This window comes from Lepisma saccharinum, chromosome 18, assembly GCF_977018435.1.
Source record: "Lepisma saccharinum chromosome 18, izLepSacc3.1, whole genome shotgun sequence".
Taxonomy (NCBI): Eukaryota; Metazoa; Arthropoda; class Insecta; order Zygentoma; family Lepismatidae; genus Lepisma; species Lepisma saccharinum.
Genome location: NC_139246.1, coordinates 43,130,876 through 43,154,285, shown reverse-complemented (window position 1 = coordinate 43,154,285; position 23,410 = coordinate 43,130,876). Strand labels below are relative to the sequence as shown.

At 37.9% G+C, this 23,410-nt stretch overlaps 1 protein-coding gene across 2 annotated transcripts in view; it reads left to right on the top strand.

Moving 5' to 3' along the window:
* Positions 1–23,084, top strand: part of LOC146002553 (uncharacterized) — a 107,862-nt gene extending 84,778 nt beyond the window's left edge. For both annotated transcript variants that reach the window (XM_083140481.1, XM_083140480.1), the window contains exon 2: positions 19,279–23,084. In XM_083140481.1, the coding sequence (XP_082996607.1) occupies positions 19,279–20,058 (780 nt within the window). In that variant the 3' untranslated portion in view covers positions 20,059–23,084. The remainder of the gene's footprint in view (positions 1–19,278) is intronic.
* Positions 23,085–23,410: the final 326 nt, after the last annotated feature.

The following is a 23,410-nucleotide window of genomic DNA, read 5'->3' as shown; positions in this document are numbered from 1 at the left end:
ATTAAATTGAGTTTCGGCTCATTAAAGTCCATCCATTTTTACAGACAGTGAATTCTGGTTCTCAATAAATAAAACCTTGCCTTCCGTATTTATTGGAGACGTTTTTACGACTACGTGAAACTAGTAGCGCGCATTTCCATAAATGTTGACGGTTAGTAGTCTGTGTGTCGTGAGAAGGTTGCATTCGACTCTTCTTCATTTTCCCACACGGCACGTGGAGCGTGATTATGTCTGCCGTTGTGCAGAGGCGGAAGTTCTTCTTCGAACTGGGTGCAACAAACCCCAGCCGAAGGCGCCAAACCACTACACAAGTTCTATATAAGGATCACAAGCCGCTTTCGCTCCAATTGTGGATTAAATCTAACCGTACCTTAGTGGGCGTTGTTTCGTAATGGGACATTCTTCCTGTCTTGCGTTTTCGTGGTTTAGTCTGTGTTACGCAACAATGATCACTCATCACTAACCTTCCTTACTGCACACATCATGTTAACAAACATGGTGTGTACAGTTTGTGCGCCTCTACATAAGTTGTCTTGGTTTGTTATTTCTGTGGAAACCGTTGCACAGATATAATAATCGAATAGCTACTATACTGAAGCCAAGTTTCAACTTATACTGTTGAGCTTGTTGTCTTCCTCTGCCTACCCATTGGCTGATTTCCAATTGGAAAAGACAAGCGTCAAAAAGGTGAAACTTCAGGGAGTGTTATGATGTCACAGTTTTGCAAGCCTTGGGTTTTGAGGCGATTAAAGATAGCTGTTTTAAATTTGCCTTCATATATCGTTAGTCGTTTTGTGTGTACAGTAAAACCCTGTCAATCCGGACCTCGATAAGCCGGACAGGCAAAAGCCCCCCCCCCCCAAAAAAAGAAAGCAGAATGCAAGGTTTTAAATGTGGCTAGAAGTCAACAAGAGAACGTCAGTCAACCACTGATGAAATCCTGTTTCCCGCAGACTTTGTACTGTACTGTAGAGTGTATTTAGGCCTATGCCCTTTAAATACACCATAAAAAACATGTTTTGTTGGTATAAACGGAGTTTTAATGCACTTTCTACTGTTAGTTTAGGTTATTTCAGTTAATCCCGACTTTCGTTAAACCGGTCAACTTATACCCCATTGAACAGGATTAACGAGGTTTTACTGTATTTATACTGTATAATGTAGATCAAAGATTAAAATATTTTTAGTCTTCGCTAAGAGTATATCTTATCTATTCCTGGGCAATTGTGCAGACCACAACACATTTACAATCAATGGGGTCCCGGATTCGAATCCCGGTGGCGTATTTACAAACCCTATAGTACTGCAGAACCTCCAGCGATATTGACTACTGATTGGCTGCCATTCCGGAAGTTGATGCAGTGTTTCTTCAAGTTAACGCTAGATGGCAGGGATCAAATTAACAGTGTACATTTCAGATATCCATCCAACAAGATAAGAAACCCATTTACACTAAGGTTCATTTTCTAGTAAGATTATTTAAATTAATGTTTTAGAAGACAGAAATCAGAACTCTGCTTGAAGTGAAAGATTTTTCTATTTAAAGTCACATCAGCGCAAACATTGTAACTACCAATGACTATTTAGAAAATTATGTACATCAAACGTATAGCATTTTAAACATTATATTTTATTATATAAACGTATATTTCTTAACATAATTTCGACAATCTGTTTACAAACTTTATTACTAAATAATCACCACAAGTCTTATTTTTCCATACTTTTGCTGTAAATGAAGAAGCAAGGAACAATGGACACGGAACATAAACACTTCCGGTGCACACAACCAATAAGAAAGCGTTATATACCTCTGGTTCTGCAGCACTATAGGGTTTGTAAATACGCATCCCGGTGTAGGCACATAGTGGTTCGGATCTCACTTTAAACTGTAGGTGTGCATAAAGTGGACTTAAAACTCCAAATCAATCAATCTCAACACATTTAGTATGTGTTCCATTTTGTATGCCCCCCGTAGAAATCGCAGCTTACCCACACCTTCTCGTCACATTTGATTTTTTTACCAGTGATTAAATAAGACCAATCAACTTTGATTTGATATTTTAAGTCCACTTTATGCACATAAAGGTTCGAGACTGGACGTACAATTCAACTTAGGATCCGAACAACTATGAGACTCCACCGGGTATCGAACCCGGGATCCCTTAAATACAAATACCAATAACCTGTTGGCAATTACAAGTAGCCATTACAAATTCAGGGTTGTAGTCAAGGGTATATGGTGGTATGTGTCATATACCCTCTGCTTAACCTTACTCATTAACGTATATCTTCTACTTTGTTTCGGCTTTCATCACTACAGTGAGCTTTTTACGGTCAAATACTTACGATTTAAATTTAAATTTAACAAACTTGTTTATGGAAGTCCGCGAATTGTTTTTTCACATACCTACCACGAAGTCAGCACTAACTTAAATTCTCTCTTGATTGTTCCAGCCGTGGGTTTACTGGATGTTCTGGAAGTCAGAAACTTTCTTGTCCCTTAGACCTGATTATTTCTAAAGAAAATTGGTCAGTATAATAATTTCGTTCCATTCTCTTACTCATAATTGAATTCAAAATCGGTTTTTCAACAGTTGATCCCTTTTTCTTACAATTTCGTAGGTGCAGCCACCTATGTTGGTCCATGTTGAATCTGTGTAAATAAAAAAACTGTGTTCGGTGATAATGTAAATAGTAGGTCATTGAAATATGACCGGGACTGATTTTCTTTTCAAACAACCTGCCTGCGTCCTCGGGAGAATAGAGCCACAACATTCACCCTCCCTTCCGCGCAGATTAGAACCTGCTCAGTCGTGTCGGAATGTTGCTAGAGTGATGAGAGAACAGAAGGTGCCGCGGAGCGTGGAACAACGCATTGTGATCAAAGTTCTCGTTGGAGAAAACGTCCAGCCATCTGCAATTTTGCAGAGAGTCAAACAACAGTATCGGAAAGAGTGTCTCTCATGAACCTGTGTGTTTGAGTGGTGTAAGTACTTCAGAGATGAAAGATAGCGCGTGGAGAATGAGTCCCAGCAGTCATCACGTGAGTGGCAGCATACCGGTTCTCCCAGACCCAATATGGCAATGTTTTTTTTGGAACTGACAGGGGGTTATTCATGTAGACTTTCTTACAGATGCCAGAACAGTCACTGCAGCTTATTATTCAGAACTCCTGACAACAACAGTGAAGGAAAAGATCCGATCCAAGCGGAAGAGAGATGGAAAACGGGTAGCCTTTCTTCAAGACAATGCACGGCCTCATACTATGGCAACCCTCAGCAAATTGAAAATGGACCTTCTGCCACACCCGCCATACAGTCCCGATTTAGCCCCAAGTGATTTCTACCTGTTTGGAAGGCTTAAACCAGACTTGGAAGGCATGCGGTTCGCGGATAACGACCCCGTCATCGGCAGTGTTCGCGAGTGGATACGCAGCCAACCGAAAAACTTTTATGAAAAGGGCATTAAGATGATTCCAGAACGTTGGAAAAAATGTATGGACTCTGGAGGGGAGTACTTTGAAGGGGGACATGTGCAAATAAGTATTTCACAATAAAGGATTTGGTAAACAAAAATCACTCCCGGTCATATTTGAATAACCTAGTATATAAGGAAGCACAATTTAACCAAAATGAGATTTACATCCCATAGTGGCAATTGGACAACACTCTCCAAGTTGACTATGAATGTGATCTGCCATTCTGAAGTTTTTTGAATTACAAATTTTCAGATAGTTTCAATATTAACATTATATCAACATGGTCTGACAACCATATGAGGGACCCGGGTTCGATCCGCGGCGGGGGAATTCCGGGATTTTTTCCACCTGTTCAAGCGGCTCCAGCACCCACCCAGCGTCGTATAAAGTGGGTACGTGGAGGAAACTCTGGGGGTTAAAGGCGGCCAGGGCCGTGGTGCTGATCACATCACCCCCGTGATCAAGAAAGTGTGGGACCCTAACTCCACACTTCCTATATGCCTTCATGCCGTGGTGCAAAGCACAGGGGGGCACTTTACTTTATATCAACATGGAACGATGTCTAAATGGTCATATTTATTCATGTGATTACCAGCCTTCCGAGCAGTGTGTACTACTTCGCTCTGCCCACTCGATTCCCTCCCCCGCCCCTTCTCTGCCGCTATGCGCGGCCTTGCTCCAGATATAACCGAGACAGAGTATTATATGTCTCCTATACTCCATTTATACAACTATAAAACTACTTGTATACAGAAAATAAACAAAACGTTAGAATTAATTACATGAAAGTGGTCTAGAATATTGAGCAAAAGATGGCGCTTCAAATACTCTCTATTACTAAGCTTATCTTTTCCATTAATTATAGCAAATGTAATTTCTGCATATATTTTAAAATTATGAAATAAAAAGAGAGCTATAGAAGATATAATCCACAATAATTTCTACACTTTTATAATCTGTAGAATATTTTATGATAATTTACTTAACATTGAAGATAACAAAGAACTATTGGATATAACTAACGTCAAGCAACGTACGTAGAAGTACATTTATTTGAAATTCAATCGTAAGAATGTGATTAAAGATTCATCTAAACAAAAGTTATCATTATTCTAACCCCTCTCCCCCAGGCACGTATGTAGAAATATATTTCGGGGTGTCCGAACTAAGTGTCACATAAATAATAATAATAATAATGTTTAAATTAAAACAATTAAATTAATATTAATTGAATAAGTAAATTTAATAATATTTCATTTTTATTATTACATGAATACTTCAAAAGATGGCATAAGAATATAAAAATAACAGCATATATTTATTATGTAGTTTGCGTGTATTTAAGATTGCAAAATTTGTATAAAAACTAGAAAATTAATGTCAAATAGATAAAGAATTGATTTTTTATTGAATAATAAAAAAGGAAATTCCTGATAAATATTTTATACATATTTTCATAAGTGATAGTGTTCAGAAGTCTTCTTTGGTTCTGTGCTTCAAAGCAATATAATAATCCTTGTCTTCCAAGTTCATAGGAAATAAATAACAGTGGATTTAGGACAACAAATTCTAAAAAGTACATTTTCATTATTTTATTTTAGTACTTAGTAAGTCTTTCGGGGGGAGGTTCGGACCCCCTTGACCCCCTAAATACGTCCTTGCTCTTCCCATAATTTGAGTAACTTTGCAAAATATGACCTGTTACTGTCATATTTTTATAACATTCACAATTTAATTGCATAACGATAAAAATCTTTGATAAGAAGAAAGACATTTCATCATCACTGTTACTGTTTTAATAAATGTATTATCGAATATGTAGTGTAATTCACGAACTCGTAAGTTGATTTTTGCATTTAATTTCTTACAAGAATTTATATATTTTGGGCTTGTTGCTAATATAAAACCTAACAGCACGATACCACACAAGGCCATATAGTTTCACATGTTTAGATTGATCACACAAAACGGCTGCTGATTTCTCTCCGGAAGGCAGAAAGAATAAAGCTCACTTTAGATCAGCCTTAAATAACTTTCTTTTCCAACCAGGCACATCTGCATTCAGCATGGTGCATTTCCACAGTTTCAATGTAGCTTGACGTTCCGGCTGTATGTTGACAGATCGTTCTGAAAAAGGAAAATCCCGCCGGTTTCTAGCCACTCGGAGACAACAGGTTTCCCTTCCCTTGTTTTGTTCCAGGCAAGCAGGTCACATGCACGACAAGAACAATTGTTTCCTGTAGCATTCCCTACTCGCTTTCCTTACTGTCTATTCTTCTTCCGATATTCACAGCTGTAACACTAGTGAATTAAAAAAGTACCTCATGTACCTCGAATTTCGTAGTGTGTTGTAGAAGTTCTGCAGGATTGCAAATGCGTATAAATTGTAAAGTAATAAGTTAATTACAACCAATGTGGTTTAAATCATCGCTGGGTTCATGTCCAGCTGGGCACCATTCACGTCCAAACACTCTTGAAATCTTCGTTTGAATCCGAGAATTGCGTTCTGACGTTGCTCGTCCTGAATGTTGTGAATCACATATGTTTCTTGAACTTCAGGTCGCCAAGATCTGTTGGTTTCTGTTCATATACCTGGATCTTGGCATGTCCCCACTGACAGTAAACGCAAGGTGTAAGGTCTGCTGACTCTGAGGGCCAAGGTGCAGGCCACACACTGAGATTTTTCATGCATCGACGACATCTTGGAATCACGTGATCGCCTGCACACACGTCATTCAGCAGTGTGAGCAGAACAAAATTTTAAATTTTCCTCTGTGTAAAAAAAAGCAATATTTCGTTGTAATACCTATTACTTTAAAGATATAGATTTATAGAATCCTGCAGGACTTTTATAAACACCGTGTATTATGCGTATTGCTATCCCTTACTTCCTCTTCCATATGAGATCCACTATAATAAATTACTATAGAATATAGTATATGTATATATTACTAACCCTATAAAAATTAAAGATAGTCAATCAAATATTATTGCTATAATAATATAATATTTAACCCATTGAAACTAATAATATTTCATTTCATAAAAAATATAGAATTTTTAATTAACAATTGTATCCCTAATAATAATTAAATTAGCCTACTAATTAGCAATACAACTTAACTTATAACTGTAATACAAAAGTTAAAAATCATTGGTCTGAGGATTTCTACATTAATCTATATTAAGATCACAACTTAATATTCTATTTAAACTACCCAAACAACTTTAAATACAATAAAATAAAGAGTAACCAAAAATAATTAAAATATTTAATGGGAGTAAATGACAAAATAATAATAATAAATATTCACACGCATTCCCCACCCAACAAGATAATATGCCAGAATAACATATACCATGCTGAATATAAGAATATAAATATGCATAGAGACAATATATTCATTTGAATGTCTATAAGAAACCACTGCTCTTCGCTGCTGCATGTGTATGCAGGAGGCGCCATCTTTAAAATGACAAAAATGGTGATATGAACAGATCAGTGTTGCAGCCTTGAGGTAATTTGGTAAATAACAGTAGAAACCTCATGTAAATTTAAGCTGTTTACAGTCTGTCCTGTCATTTGGCTCTCCCCCGTATTTAACAGAAAAAAGAACAGGTGCTCTAGTTTTAAGGAAGCTTTTGCATGATAAGCGCTTTCTGGTGAAGCGCTGCAAGAAAGAGGCTTTCTGTAGGCATGACCTGGGCGTGGTGTAAAAAGCTTTGGCTGAATCGTGGGAGTCGCCTTTGTGAAGGATAAGAGAAATTCCAGACTGTGTCAAGCACGTGACCGAGAGTGCGGGTGTATCAGAAGTGTGAAATCCCAACAGCAATGAATGATATATTGCCTTGTCGTGAAAGTGCTCCACGATGCGAAGGAGAGTTTAACATTGTTCTCCTTTTTGAAGATCCTTACTTATTCATATGGAAACTTGTTTCATAACATTGCGAATGTTATTGGATGCAAGGGCGTATTGCTTCAAATCTTGAACCTCCATGCTACCACACCTGCAAGTTCACTCTTGTTCAGAGGTGTATTGGTTGATTAATTTGATTATCTTACTTCGCTTTTCTCGCACTTTGGCTAATCGTGAAGACAAGGATAAAAGTTGATTAATGAAATTGAATGAAAGGACAATCACAACCCATAGAGGGTTATACCACAAACAAGTGAATTAATTCATTTGTCTGTGGTTGTACTGGCCGCGAGTCTACACGCCGGAACGGAATACATATATTCTCATAACTACATTTGCTCATTCCAGGAGCGTATATTCTAAGCTAGCTAAGGGCCTCCCCCATGGCGCAGTGGTAGCGTCATTGCCTTGTAATCAAGGGGTCCCGGGTTCGATACCTGGTGGAGGCACAAGTGGTTCGGATCCCACTTTAAACTGTAGGTCCAGTCCCGATTAGCCTTACTGTGCATAAAGTGGACTTAAAACACCAACTCTAAGCTAGCTAGCCTATCTGCGAAGCCTGAAGTCTAGAGAATAAAATACAGGAGAAAAATCGATCAGAAATTGTAAATAATATTATTCATATCAGTTAGATGATGATGCTGATTCTGGAGTTGGCAACCTGATTTCCTATGAGTTGGTAACCTGATTTCTTATGAGTTGCCAACCTGATTTTTTAGGAGTTGGTAAATTTATTTCTATTCATAGCCTAGGACCACGTGTCAGTATATGCCACTGGCTCATTTGTATGCCATATATAAGAATGGACCCAAATTTCTGAAATTTCCCTAGGCAACTCCTCATAATTGACAGGAAGCCACTGTGAATCAAGTGCGATCACTTTGAGAAGGAAAACAGTGGTGTGGGGTAGCAAAGTAATTAGGTTTGGATTAAGGAACAAATTAAACTGTAGCCCTAAATCTTCAGGCCCATAAAACGGCTTTCTGGTTTTGTACCGATGCAGGAAGCAGCTCTAAGAGCCTCCTGGTGGAAGATCCAATGTCAATAACATCGGAAGATGCCGCAAAGTTCTCAAGGTCAATAATCCCCACGGTTGGCCTTGGCCTTGTTGCTGTCGCGTTTGCAAATGACTTTCCCGTTTGCCACTAAAAGTTGTCGGAAGTGTGTCGGATGGCTGATTGGTTTATGGTGGCAGGAAGAGCACTTTCTGTTTGTTTCTTTGATTTATTACCTTCTGCCACATAAGGAAATCGCTCCAGTAATTCAAATGGAATGGAATATAGGATGTGTATTAATGTCGAGTTAGGTTTTTCTTAGCCGAGAGAGTTTGGAAGAAAGGGAAAAGCAAAAGAAAGGAAATAAACAGAACATTAAAAGAAAGAATGCAGAAATAAGGGAATAGGAAATTAAAGCTAAGAAAAGAAAAGGAATGAATAGAAGAGGAAGTAAAGGAAAGCAACGGAATGGAAAAGAAAAGAAGGAATAGAAAATAAGGAAAGGGTAAGAAAGAAAGCAACGCTAAAGGAAATAAGTAAATGAAATGGAAAGGAAGAGAGAGGAAAGGAGAAGAGAGAAAAGAAGGAATAGAAAGGGAAACAAAGAGAAAGGAAAGGAGAAAGAAAAGATAGAATAGGAAAGGAAAAGAAAAGAAAAGAAGGAATAGAAAATAAGGAAAGGGAAAGAAAGAAAGCAACGCTAAAGGAAATAAAGGAAAGAAGTAAATTAAATGGAAAGGAAGAGAGAGGAAAGGGGAAGAGAGAAAAGAAGGAATAGAAAGGGAAACAAAGAGAAAAGAAAGGAGAAAGAAGATAGAATAGGAAAGGAAAAAAGAAAAGAAGGAATATAAAAGGAAAAAGGAGAAACGAAAGGGAAAGAAAGGAAATCAATGGAAAGGAAATGAAAAGAAATAAAAGAAAAAGAAAGGAAGGAAATGAAAAGAACAAAGGGGATTGAAACGGATAGGAAAGACGGAATAGAGAAGAAAAGGGAAGGGAAAACAGAGATTGGAGGAAAGGATTGCAAGCGAAAAGAAAAGGCAATTGAGTGAAGAAATGGAGGGAAAGAGAAATGATGTGAATGGTAAGAAAGGGAGAGAAAGAAAAGTAATAGAAAAGAAAAGAAGGGGTAGGGAAGAAAATAATTAGAAGTCAATATGAAATAAAAGTTAGGAAAGGTAAGGATGTGAATAGAAAATTAATGATAAGGAAATGAAAGAAAACGAAAGTATATTAAGGATTGGGGAAATTGGAATGAAAACTTTCAGGGAAACTTGTTGAAGCTGCCAATTGTAAAAAATATAAGGATTGAAATGTGAATGTAGGGTCGATTGGCTATTTTGCGTTCCGTGCCCAGTCATTAGGCTTAATTGAAGAAACATGACCACGATCTGCACCGAGAATCACTAACCCAGACTTCGTGTAGTTCTGAGCTGCTCGATTCATGCACCCACGATTTGAATTAATAACCTTTGGGATAGCAGCGTGATAATTCCCCGTCATTAGTGCACATGAAAAGTGCAATAGAGTGTTAGCAACTGTTACGTTAATTATAGCGCCAACGCTGTCCCAGTAGTGTGGTGACAAGGAAAAGGAAAGCTTACGTGACGTCACTGAATTTCCAGGTGAACTGATCTTCAAGGAAACTCCTTATTATAACCAGATAATTATAACTTTGAAAATAGTATCTTTAAGAAGATATAAACATATAATACAGGCCTCGACTTTCGATAAAAAAAACTAATTCAAATAACTCTCATTAGAACTCTGTATAAAAAATCGTCGATGTGATATATACACTCAGTACGTGTCTTGCTTGTAATCAAGGCTTCCCGGGTTCGATACCCGGTAGAGGCACATTGCACACTGGTCGCCATGCAGGGAAGCGAGTACAGTAAAACCTCGTTAATCCGGACACCGATAAGCCGGACTTCGCTTAATCCGGACAAGCAAAGGGCAAAGGAAAAAAAGCAGAATGCAAGGTTTTAAATGTGGCTAGAAGTCAACAAGAGAACTTCCCAAAGAAAAGGCAGTCAACCACTGATGAAATTCTGTTTCCCGCAGACTTTGTACTGTACTGTATAGTGTATTTAGGTCTATGCCCTTTAAATACCATAATAAACGTGTTTTGTTGCTATAAACTGAGTTTTAATGCACTTTCTACTGTTTTTAGGTTATCTCAGTTAATCCGGGCTTTCGTTACACTGTTCAACTTATTCCCCCTTAGTTCGGATTAACGAGGTTTTACTGTATTTCAGGATCTACGTGTTCAATTTTCATTGCTGGTGACTGTACCTTGTCCTTAAGTCACGAATATCATGCAATGGTCGAGAGTTCTCTTAAAATGTTTCCAATTCTCCAGAATTAATATAGAAAATAATTCCAGAATTTTCTAACGTGAATGTGTCTTTTTTCTTTTTTAAGTATCCCCTGCACATTGCTTGATTGATTGAATCGTTGAATTAGGTTATTTTTCCTCGCTTTTATGCCACTTTTGCCTAACGAGAATGAGGGATGATATGATGAAGCAACACTCACAGAGAACACCCATTCCCTATGCGGATCCGCTGTACTAAACACTTCGCCTACTCAGTTAAGATTCAGAACATCCAGCATCTGAAGCAAATCAGTGGGCAATGTGCTGACATGATTATCTGGAAAAAGTTCTGGAGAACTGGAAACGTCGCGTGCAAAATGCATTGATTTTGAAAGTGTACACATTGAAGACATCTATGTAACCTGACTTTTGACTCACCCTGTAGGCCCTCAAGTCAAAAGCGTTTATTGTGCCACTGACTACATGGGGTTGGCGTCTAAAACTATTTCATTTATTCCCGTTACCATTCCATTCCATAGTAAAAGCGCCTTTCTACGACTTTGGTTGCAAGCAGTGAGCCTGAAGACCGGTGTCTTCAAAGGATGAGAGACCTACTACTGTATTCAGGCTGGAAGTACACTCGGAATCCAGCCGTAGAATCTCCTCCGGACACAGCCTTTGTGACAGATCCCCTCAAGCAGTAATTGACCTCAGTAAATATAAAGAGAAAAAAAACCGCATTGATTTTCCGTCTGAATTGTCTCAGGAAAGTCTGATTACATTTGTTGCTCATGCAGAACCCCGTAAAGGAGAAACACGTTCAGGACGTCGCTTCTTTCATCTGCATGGCAATCATGCCGACCACTGCAAGCGGCTGTCTCGCTTTCGTTCCTTCCTTCAGCCGCAAAAAAGCGAAAATATTTCTACGTCTAGTTGTATGCTCGTTGGATTGTGTGGTGAGATGCAATGCATTTGCATCCGTTTCATTTTTTCACCACAACCACAGTTCCCAGACGCGTTTCTTTTGTTTTAGTTTCATGTGCTTCATTGTCGATCAATTTCGTGGTACTGCAGCATAACAGGGTGCAAAAAAGGCGATTTTTATTCGGAGGAAGAGTAGGTGATTTTTTAATTTTGTTTGATCTTGACAGGAAACAAATAATTTTCCGTTTGACTTGCTAGCATAAGGAATTTCAGAGGGCTGGACAGATGTAACTAGCCATTTTTTTGAAGTGGCAGATTAACAACCTCTCGTACTGGGAGGATGACGTTTTTTATACTCTGTCGCGGGAATGTCTGAAGCCAGCGAACGAAAGCAAACATCTGCTAAAGTAGTGACTCAAGAAGGCTCCACCAATGAACACGTGCGATACGAAAGGATTCCATGGAAGGGGAAAAGAGACTGCAGTTACCAGCCTTTGCAGCAGCAAAGACTACTCGTTTTCCTCCCCTTCTCTACCGTTATGCGCGGTCTTGACCCAGAGATTCCTGGGATAGATTATAGCCCCGTCTAGTTCGCTGTCTCTCTGTACACTCACGCGTCTAAGTTGGTTACACTGCGCAACACCCACTCGTCCACTTCGTTGATTTTGTGTCTGCACCGTTTGCACTACGTTCTGCAGAGGTGCAGCGCGTGGTGTATGATCACGTGGTGCGTGCTAACTAATCAAATGAACGTTTATAGCAGCAGACAGGCATTGGTTGAACCTTCTGAACTTTAACATCGCTATTCGTCTAATTGGTTGAACGTCATTTCCTTGCACCAGCCTGACAGCGGGATACACCTGCATTACACCCAGTGTCAAAAAGTGCAACGCACTAGATGGGGCTCATAGGTGTCGCCCACCAAGATCATTCAAACTTCACTGTAAATCTTCGACAGATCACCCCTTCTCTCTTGTACTCGTGTCTTACTTGACGATAAATAAATAGGCACTGATGCACAATAATTTTACACATAATTTTAAGTTTTTAATTTTATTTTCAATAAGTCAACTGATCATTGTTAGTTTTAAATTTCTTTGGAGGGGCAATCGACCACTCCACTTCTCTCATGCTTTTCTGCTGCCATCTGTACATGAATGTCAGTCGCATACAAAAATCTATTTTTGAGCTAAAATGTATTCATTTATCGAGTTTTCCTTGCTTGCTAGAGGCGAACACGTCGAGGCGACGTTACTTTGAAACTAATAGCAATATTTCAGCATGGGATTTATGCACGTTTATACACAATAATCTTTTATTTCAAATATGCAGTGACTGCAATTAGGGGGGCGTGGGGACAGTTGCCCCCCCCCCCACTTTTTGCAACTTTTGTCCCCGCACTATGCTACAACTTATCTACCAAGAGAAAATAATTTTGTCATTGACCTCAGTTTTGGAATCCAATCGCTGCCACTGCAAATATGTATTTCTCACGTCATACTTAAATCTAACCGCTCCCAACCTTCTTGTCCCTCTCACACATCTGTTCTTACTCTTGTAAGAACTTATATATATGCAGATTTTGATTCTAAGCATTTCTTCATACAAATAACACTGTTCGACAGTAAAAATCTAAATTAAATGAAAATAGTCAATTCTCATTAGTTTGGAGTTGCTGATAGTGAATATGGAAATGAATATTGAAAATTATCTCTTATTTTCAATTTACCCAGTGTGGTTAAAAATAAGGGAAATTTCCACCAAGATATGAAATTACTATTTTAGGTTGGCAACACTGTACGAAATGTTATACAGTCAGATTTTTATCCGTTCTTAACCTTAATTGTGCCTTTTTATACTGGAAGTGCAGTATCCTGTGCAATTTTCAGTTAACTTAAATGTGGATATAGTAGTTACATCTGTGGTGAAGCGACAGTGTGAGTAGGTATAATATTTGAATAGATAAAAATACCGCGAGGTTGTGTGTTGTGTCATCAGTGCTACATGTGCGAGTAAGTGTCATTTTCTTCACAAAACACACAAAATACCATTCATTAAAAGAAACTGCAATTACTAATCAGGGTCCAAGATGAAACCTAGGCACTGCAGTTTATATTTATGCCAGCAACCAAGGGATGTAGATTAGTGCAAAAATGCATTCATGCATGGGAAGAAGAGATAGCTTGAAATTTAAATATTGTTGCTGATCTCCGTGGTAGAGTTGTTACCACAGCTCGTTACGACGCAAGGGGTCCTGGGTTCGAATCTAGATTGTGCATGGGCATTCTTTGTGAGTGTCACTTCTTCAATTGCATCGCAACATCACTCGCCGAGATTACCAAAACGCGACAGAAAAGCGACGCTAAATAACAAAAATTTTAAAAATGTTACAATAAAAAGGAAATGTACGTTTTTGGAAAGATAAAATATATTTAATCAAAAAATATATTGTGCTCTATTTTTTAGTCATTAATTCCGAACGTCTAAAGATCACAATTTGTTCACAAAGGGATTGGATGATATGATGCCACCTTCATTTACTGTGAAGAACGTAACTTTTAACCATGCCTAAACAATCAGAGTCTATATTATACGTGTAGACAATATAGTCTATGTTAACCTCGTAGATATGCGTACATGTAAACAACATGGTGATCAGCGTAATATGAGCAATTGGTGTTGTGAAGATTAAAGAGATATATCCCGCTTTTCAGTTGTTGAAGAAGCGTGGAAAGTATCTTGCACTCAACTTTACAATTTTGAACAATTTTCTGCTTTCAGACACAATATATGAACTATTCTCGTGCACTTCTGCCTTATGATTGCCATTTATTTTTTGTCTACATTTATCTTTTCCAAATAGTTGATATTTGAAAGAGAATGTGAGAACAATTTGTTGTAAATAAAATTGTTTTCAGGTGAAAATGAGTCAAACATGATTAAAATTGACAATTTTCCTTTAAAAGAGCTTTAGTGTAGTTTATATTGTCTACGTAGATCCCACTTAAAACTGTAGGTTCAGTCCCGAGTAGCTTATCTGGTTTTAAGGGTACTTAAAACCAAAGCTCAAACGAAGGCCTTCTAGCTTTGGCCGCAACCCGAAATCACTTTTGTATTGGATGTCGGAAATAACGGTTTTATTACAGAAGTTCGTGCAAACATTTACCATCTCTTTATGTATTTTCATGTATTTGACTCAAAAGGATTCATAATATACATTAAACTCCATGGGTTTACTCTTTATACATGTTTACAAACCAGACGGTGGGATAGCCTTTTGATCAATTACGTTTAACAATGAGAACATATTTATATTTTCTGAAGATAGTAACTCACAATGGCAATTTTATCTGTTTTTCACATAATAATCAATTTGAGCTCCATTTAAATAAATACAAGCTTTGAGACGTAATTGGCTTACTTCTATCCGTTCGTGGCATGCCAGATTTTTAAGGTCTGAAACACTTTCGGTTGCATCAAATAACTTGTTGATTTTTGAGATAGTGTCACTTTAAAGTCCATTCGTCCCTGAACTTCAGCTACACGTTATTGGTAATGGAAAATACACGTACACATTTGACACGCTGCTCAATACTTAGGTGACTTGCTTCCATTCTAAACAACATCCACTTCTTCCGCTTTACATACGTGTAAAGAAAGAACAATACTAGCTCAATTAATCCAAAAGTTAGTGATAAAATGAGTCCCCTTAGTTCGTGGTCACTTTGAAGAATGACTTGGAAGAAGTTGGAAGGAATCTTACTCTCACCACACATAACAAATGAACTGTTTCACTTTCCTTCACGGCTCAGGAAGAGTTTGTACTTTGTTTTCTTTGCCAAAAACTTAACGGGAAAAGGCACTTGGACACATAGGAATTAAACTGCAGTTCAGGGTCTGTAACAACATTGCATAATGCTGTGTAACTCTGCATGGATTTCAAGGTTAATTTTTCGACGTCGCGGAAAAGTTAACAGGTGATACGGTGTGCCACTGTGAGCCAATAATGATCGTGCAGGACGACTTTGCCAAGAGCAATCCGAAAAAGTAGGGCATTTCGTAAGACACGAAGCGTACAGAGCGAACCGGAACAGCTTGTTAATGGACGCGTGCCTACAGTTCGGCGTGGGGCCGCATGTGTTTCTTTATTTCGTCGTTTTAGAAACAGCAGTTGGAGAAAGTAAACACGAACCTGCAAAAATGAAATGTTAAGCACGTAAAAAATGGAAATGGCTGCTTTTTTTGCGCGAAAACGTATCGTATGTGTATGAAACTTGCAATTTTAGATCTTCCATCCAGCCATGTTTACCAACAATTCTACGTTTGTTGTGGTTTCCATAGGTGAAAGTTGTTGGTGTTATATATTAGCACTCAAACGGTAAATACAAGTCCAATGGAAAGTTTTGCGTTATGTGCCTTGAAGGAATACGATTACTATGGAGTTTGCTATTTTTTTAAAAAAAAATATGTTTGACCAAGTATCATCCCCCATTGCTAATGAGTACGATTGATCTGGTATTCTGTTTCCGAATGTAAGATATGGTATCAGTGAAACCCCAACATCTCCCTAAAGTTTTCTACTTTATATAAGTTAAAGTTATAAGATAACAACTCTGCCACGGAGGTCGGCAACAATATTTAAATTTTAAGCTCTCTTTTCTTCCCATGTATGTACAGAGTGTCCCAAAATAGTGTTTACACTCTTTCAATGTTAATAATGGGAACACTAACAACAGCAAGTATGAACTTTTTTTGCGTGTCACGAACCTTAAAGTTATAGATGATCATTGGCAGCAATACTTTGTCTGTAATGCTACAGAACAAATCGACAAATCAACAAACAGCAGAAATGGTTTACACAGGAAGGGAAGCACAGGTAGTGTCAATCGCATGTTTCATGTCATTCAGTGGCCATGGCTTTATGTGGTACACATCGTTCTTCACTTTCCCAGAGGTAGAAATCTTCTAACGGTGTTAAATTGGGAGATATGGGTCGTTATTTGACACATCGTACATTGCTCAAAAGAGAAATTGCTCACCTCTGCCACTTCGGGTACACAAATGCCTACCACCTGGTGGGTTGTGATGGAACTAAAAACAACAGAATGCCTACACATACTCAATGTGGATATTGCAGCTTCAAACACAAAAATTGATTGATTGAATGATTTAGTTTATTTTACTTCGCTTTTTGTGCCACTTTTGGCTAATTTGCGAAGATTGGGATGAGTGATGACATGATGAAATTGATGAATGGACACTCGCAAACACCCATGCCCAGGCCGGGATTCGAACCCGGGACTCCTAGCGTCGTAGCGCGATGTGCTAACCACTCCGCTCAAACACAAAAAGTCCAGTCAAGTTATCTTTAATAGTTTCTGTTATTAACGTTCAAGAGTGTAAACACTATTTTCGGACACACTGTATAAAATTGTTGATAGGAAACACTTGTCACCTCCAGGTTCTTTTCTGGGTACCCTGCACATATAACTTGAAATATTTTTTTCGTTACGTTAATGCGCTTTGCCAATCATGCAAAGTTCAATTAAATAAATTAGCGTGTGCAATGCTCGTGCTTGCTCGTAGAGATCAGCGGTACTTTCATCCACAATACACTTTGATACCCTTAATGCCGCTTGGAAAGTTCACGTTTGTTCCTCGATTCGTTTTATGCTTATTCAATGGTCAAAGAAATTCCCGATCAGAGAACGTCAATGAACTTTCAAATGTTGAGGATTTGCAGGAAATCATGAAGTTTGTTATGGAACTGCTGTTAAATCCGTTATGTTTTATCATTCAGCTGCTTAAGTGTTTAAAAATGCTTTTTATTGTTCTTTAACTTCTGTTGTATAAGTACTTTCCCTTGATACAATTCGTTTTAATGTGATGATTATAAAGTGCGTTGGCTTGCAAGATTGCATAATGCGGAAGAACATTTCCATATGACCATTGTTCAAAATCACAGGGAATGCATTTTTATATTAATTTCATAATTCTCATTATTACTCTAATCAAAGTCCTAACACGATCAATCTAGGTTAAAAAAACACATTTGGACTGGAAATGGTAGTCAAAACCACACGAGCTGAAAAAATTATCAGTGAATTCATTATAATTTAGAAATAATGTCAATGGAAGTTGTGTTAGAATGTTGCTGCTGTTTCAAGGTTTCAGTTCATTTGACACGTTACTTTAATTTCAAGATTCTCATCCTGGAAATGTTGAAGTATTGGAAAGTACAGACTATTAATCACTTTCGTATGTCTTGTTTTTAGAATTTGACGTTCTCTCATGTAATATATGGAAATGAGACACTGTAACTATTTCTCAGACATAATTTATTCTACGGCACATTCTTGAATATTGGAAAAAAAATATTTATTTCTAAGCAAAATATGTTGACGCTAGTATACCCAGAAATATATTAAAGTGGATGGATAGATAGATATTACTGTAAATAGCCATGCCATTTTTAGTTTTTAGTTAATGTTATATTTTTCATCTTTTACGTATCCAAATTTGTCTCTTTTTCGTTATGACAGGCAATGGGGAGGGATATTACCTTCATAAACCCTGTCAATACTTCTAGACATGCCACTGTATTCCATTGCAATGTTATCACGTTAAGTATTAATATAATTGTTATTGTGATGTATAGTAAAGTTCTGAGGTTTCGATTGATTTGATAACTTACTAGATACGACACAAGCCCACTCCGAGTGGGTGTAAGTAAACGCCAGAGCATCAGTAGTCTGTAAAATGCATTCCATGGTGTCAATACTGACGAGAGGTTGACATTTGGGTGACCTCAGAATTGGCCACCCCTTACACCCGAAGTTCTGGTGTTGCATAGAATGCTCATTGATTGATTTAATTGAAATTTCTGGGTGCGTCAACACTTAGGCCAGGGGTTCCCAATCTTTTTCGTTTCACGGTGCCCTTAGTGTTTCAAGATTTTTCCGCGTCGCCCCAGTCAGAATATATACTTACGTATCTAACACTTGCATCGCTCAGTTAGTGTGGTGGTTAGGTTGCTGCCTTAAGGTAAAAAATAAACATATATTTCAAATTCAGAAATATTTTTACCCATAAAAGCCCTAAATAAGCACATACATTGGAATAATTGTCATTTCAGTGAAAATATTAGAACATTTCGCGGCGCCCCTGTAAGCCATAGACGGCGTCCCAGGGCGCCGCGGCACACACTTTGGGAACAACTTATTTAGGCTATTTTACACCCGTCACATTATACGGGGTCCAGCCCCTTACCATAAATAAAGTAAATACGTGTCCGAGAAGTAAAATATTCTTACCTGGGTTAAAAGCTGAGGTTGTAAAGAGGCACTCAGCACATATACGGACAAAACACAGGACAACACACGCACAACTCTACGAAGATTATACTGGCCGTACGTCTAGACGCCAGACCCTCGTTAGTCTGCAAAATGCTGTCCAGTGTGTACTACGTGGAAGTTGACAAAAATTATAGTTTCTCGATAGTGTATATTTTTTCTTTTTGCAAACCATAGAGAATGTAATGGAACATTAATTTATGTTATGGTAACTTGTCATGGGTGATCATGTATTAATAAGAAACTTCGTTGCCGAGCTTGTTGATTGATTATTATTTTTATTATTTTACAGGTGGCGCTGCTTCTAATCGCATTAGAGGTCAAGAGCTGGAGCAACAACCCAACTCAATACCACATACAGACAGATGAAGGTCCGGAGCGCTATTTCCGCTACCAGACACTATCAGGGCAATACAGGAAGGAGAAACGGCTAGAAGACGGAACTGTGGTGGGAACCTACGGATGGGTAGACCCCAATGGTTTCCTACGCTTGCGGGACTACGTAGCAGACAAAAGTGGCTACCGCGTGGTGAAGACTAAGATGGTGTACGTCGGAAAGACTTCCAATGTGAAAGCAGGCGTTCAGCAGCCTATTGACAACACAATCCAAGGATCCAGCGCGTCTTCTTCCAGGTTCCCTGTTCGGCGACCTTCTCCTGCAAAATCCCCTGCTCCAGTGGTCGGTGCCGACTACACTGCTGAAGACATCAAGAGAGTGTCTGGCGATTCGTCGCCAAGTGCTCAAAACTCCATCGCCCTCCCTGCAAGCACCGTCAAGGAAACCCAGGTAAACGTCGTCGCCCCTTCGAGATATTCAACATTTGGTAACTCGCTCTATCCACAATACGACGGCGTTTCGCTTCTGCACAATGGCTTCAGATACTACCTCCCCAGGCAGTACCACGAAGAGGAAACAAGACCTGACGGACAGAGGGATGGCAGCTTTGGCTACATCGACCCCTTTGGTATCAGGAGAGTGATCTATTACAATGCTGGAAACTCAGGGTTTGTTCATAGAAAGAATAACAGATATGTTGGGTTTGACGCCACACCATACGACCCACGCTTCTGAGCAACTCAACTTTTGAAGTGACCTGTGATACATCACACGAACTATTTTATAAATTTCTGCGTGGGCAAGTAACTCTCAACTGTAATATGTGTTCACGCTCGTGTGTGAAGTGAAGGGCATGAGTGTGGCATCCAGGAGTCAGGAACAAGACAATTTGAGCTTCTGAAGTGTGCCGCGCTCTGTATTTAATGAAAAATTGAAGTGTGTGTTTGAGAACGTTAGTGTACACTGAAATCCATACGACTACATGAATTTCCATGTTTGAGAAGGTTTCGAAGTTTGTAATGCGAAGTTAAAGATCTGGAAACTGTAAAAGGTTGCAATTCTTAAGTAACATCCCACTAATTCATTAAGAAGCAACGGCGTTTCATCTAAAATCTTAATCTTGCTCTTGTTTTGACCAAGTAATTAATTATTAAAAACACATGTTCTCGTGAACAACTATATTAGAATCTACAAAACTCAGTTTGTAACAAAGCGTGTGCTTCATTTACCTGAAATGTGAATTAAAAGTTGTTTATTGTTTTCACCAATTTTTATAACGTCACATGAAATTTGTCATGTGGAATTAAACAAAAGTGTTTGCACACGTTAATATTTGATTTTGTAGTTCGGATAAATTGGTTCTTGAACCACATGAAGATTTACTCTGTCAAGTTCACATTGTTGGCATTTTTTCCCAACGTGTTTGGGCGATGAGGAAGAGGATATGTTATGTGTTTTAATCGTAGGATGCTCTTTTGTTCTAGAGTACGTGCTCACGCATATGTCGTGAAGAACCAAACCCACCGCCGATGACCTTGAACATCAATGCGACACGCCCTGTAGGTCCTTGTCGCACCCGTTTTGGAAGTAAAATGGGGAAAAGGAGTTAACTGCTATCATTGTTTTCCATGTGCTTTGTTATTGGCGGCGATGTACTTTCATTTCACTACTTGAACAATCAATTACAGAATCATGTTTCATATGTAAAAACATACTCATTTGTTAGCAAACTTGCTGCGCTAGTGCTCTTTAACTTCTATATAGAGCAACGAGGTTCCACCTACGCAGCATTAAGTATAGGCGTGACAGATCTCTCGCATTTCGCGTAGGTTGAGATTGTGCAGCTGGTTCACTGTTAAGAAGAAAAATTGTTTCGAATCCTTTCCCTGTTCCGTAAATAGATCAAATTAAGCTGGTTTAGCTGCTCTTTGCACCGTTTAGAAGTCTAGCATGATGCAGTAGCCACGATTTCTTATCAACGACCAGTTCCTTACAGTTTAAAAAGGTACATTAATCGACAACTAGTCTACTCTCATAATGTAGCAAGTTAGCCCTGGTACGTTATGTAATGTGGTCATGAGAGCAAATCGACTCGTTTTTATTTCATTCATTGCCGTTCTAGCAGACGGTAAACTTACTAGGATAAAAATTTAGATAAAGGATGGTTGCACCAAATAAATACTAACCTAAGAAACGATTCGTAGGCAACAAACGAGTGGGTTTATTTTACTGATTGAGCTTTCCCGAAGGATAAAAAGTGCACTACCATAATGTTTTCACTATATTCTAATATTGAATGGAGATTTGGGTTCTACTGGTTATGCGAAATACAGAAAATTCAGTTGTCAGAAATGAACTGTTTCACCTTCAGACATTGTAAACGTAAAACGGATAAGCTGGAATATTATAGAGAACTTAAGAACAACATATCTTATCGTAAAATGTACAAATATGAACGTAGTTCCTTTGGTGAAAAAATACTTAAAATGCTGAAATAAGAATTTGATCAAATAATCATGTAGTATTTGACACTTTACATTTGTTCCATCAAGAGAATACAAAGTATATGGATATAACCTTCCATGAATTACTTACGTACACTTCGAAACGTTATTAGATATCAGTCTTTTCATCATGATAAGACAAGAACATTATTTATTTCATTGAACGAGACAGAAATTCGGCACAAATGCAAAAAGCACAGAACCAACTCAACACCACCATTCTGTTCACTGGATCGAGGGATGGCTTAATACATAACTTACAAGTTTCCCCATTTTGATGCTATAGTAGATCTAGATTGTGGAAAAATGGTGACTATATTTTTTTAAATTGATTAAAACTATTATATTAAACCTAACAACTGTATTGCCAAAGGTCTGTACGCATTTATACATGTGCCTATCAAACCTAATTCGTAATTACTGTATTGTATGCCTTTCCAGTACAAGACCAAATGAATGAAAATTAATACATTTGTGCCAGCTACTAGTAGATTTTCAATAAATGTTATGAGCACCCATCTGAACTATAGATGTTCTATAGTTTTTTTTACGTCGTTGTTATTGAAATAAGTGAAACTTTTGTTTTTATTATTGTTGTATGTTTAACAAGAATGCTATAAACATTTTTAAAATTGTCATACTTCGCAAATATTGTTTATGTTTGGTTAATTGGTACTGTCCAATTTACCAATCAAGAAACTGTTATTCTCGTAAATATATAAACATGGTAGTTCATAGTGCGTCACCTATTTCTGATGAAGAGTGCATCTCTTGTTTTTCTGCTGATTACAGAATAATGTACAAAAATGTATTTACAAATGTATACAAATATGTTTTAACTTATTGCAAAAAAATATATTCATAAAAATAGCATGGTTCATAATATTTTAATAAGTTTGTTATTTGCTGCTTAGTAGGGAAAAATAAGCAATTTAGAATCAATTGTGCATTTTGAATCTGTATTTAATATTAATTGTGTGCCATGTTTTTGCACCATGAAAGATCTTGACAATTACTGCTCATTCACAAGGAAAAATATAATAACAGTTAACTAATGCTTATTTTATGACTATAAAAAGTCATTCCCCCCAAAAAATAACATTTAGCTTGCAACATTTCGTTAACAATTATACGTTGTTGCTGAAATGTAGGCCTTGGCAATTGTTTTTTGCAGGATAACATCAGCATTGTGTGAATGTGCTTTGGTTTCGAGATCTTTCGTATAACGATTATTTTTAAATTGTTTGTAAATAAAGATCTAATGGTTTGATAAGGCGTTTGTTTTATTCTTTGTATCGTGAAAGTGGAACTGTACTCCTCCATTTTTAACACTTGATGTTAGATAAATAACTTGACTTTAAAATTTTCAGAATGACCCCATGAATTTTGATACACAGAATGTGTCAATAGTCCCTTAACACCCCTTATAAAATGTAAATGAGTTAGGCTGGGTACAATATTGGTGTGTTCCAAGCGGATGTCCGCCATATTGGTGGCCGCCATTCAACTCAAAATGTTTAAATGGGAAGGTGATATGATGTATCAAATTAGGCTATAATTTCGATGTCCGCTTGGAACATACC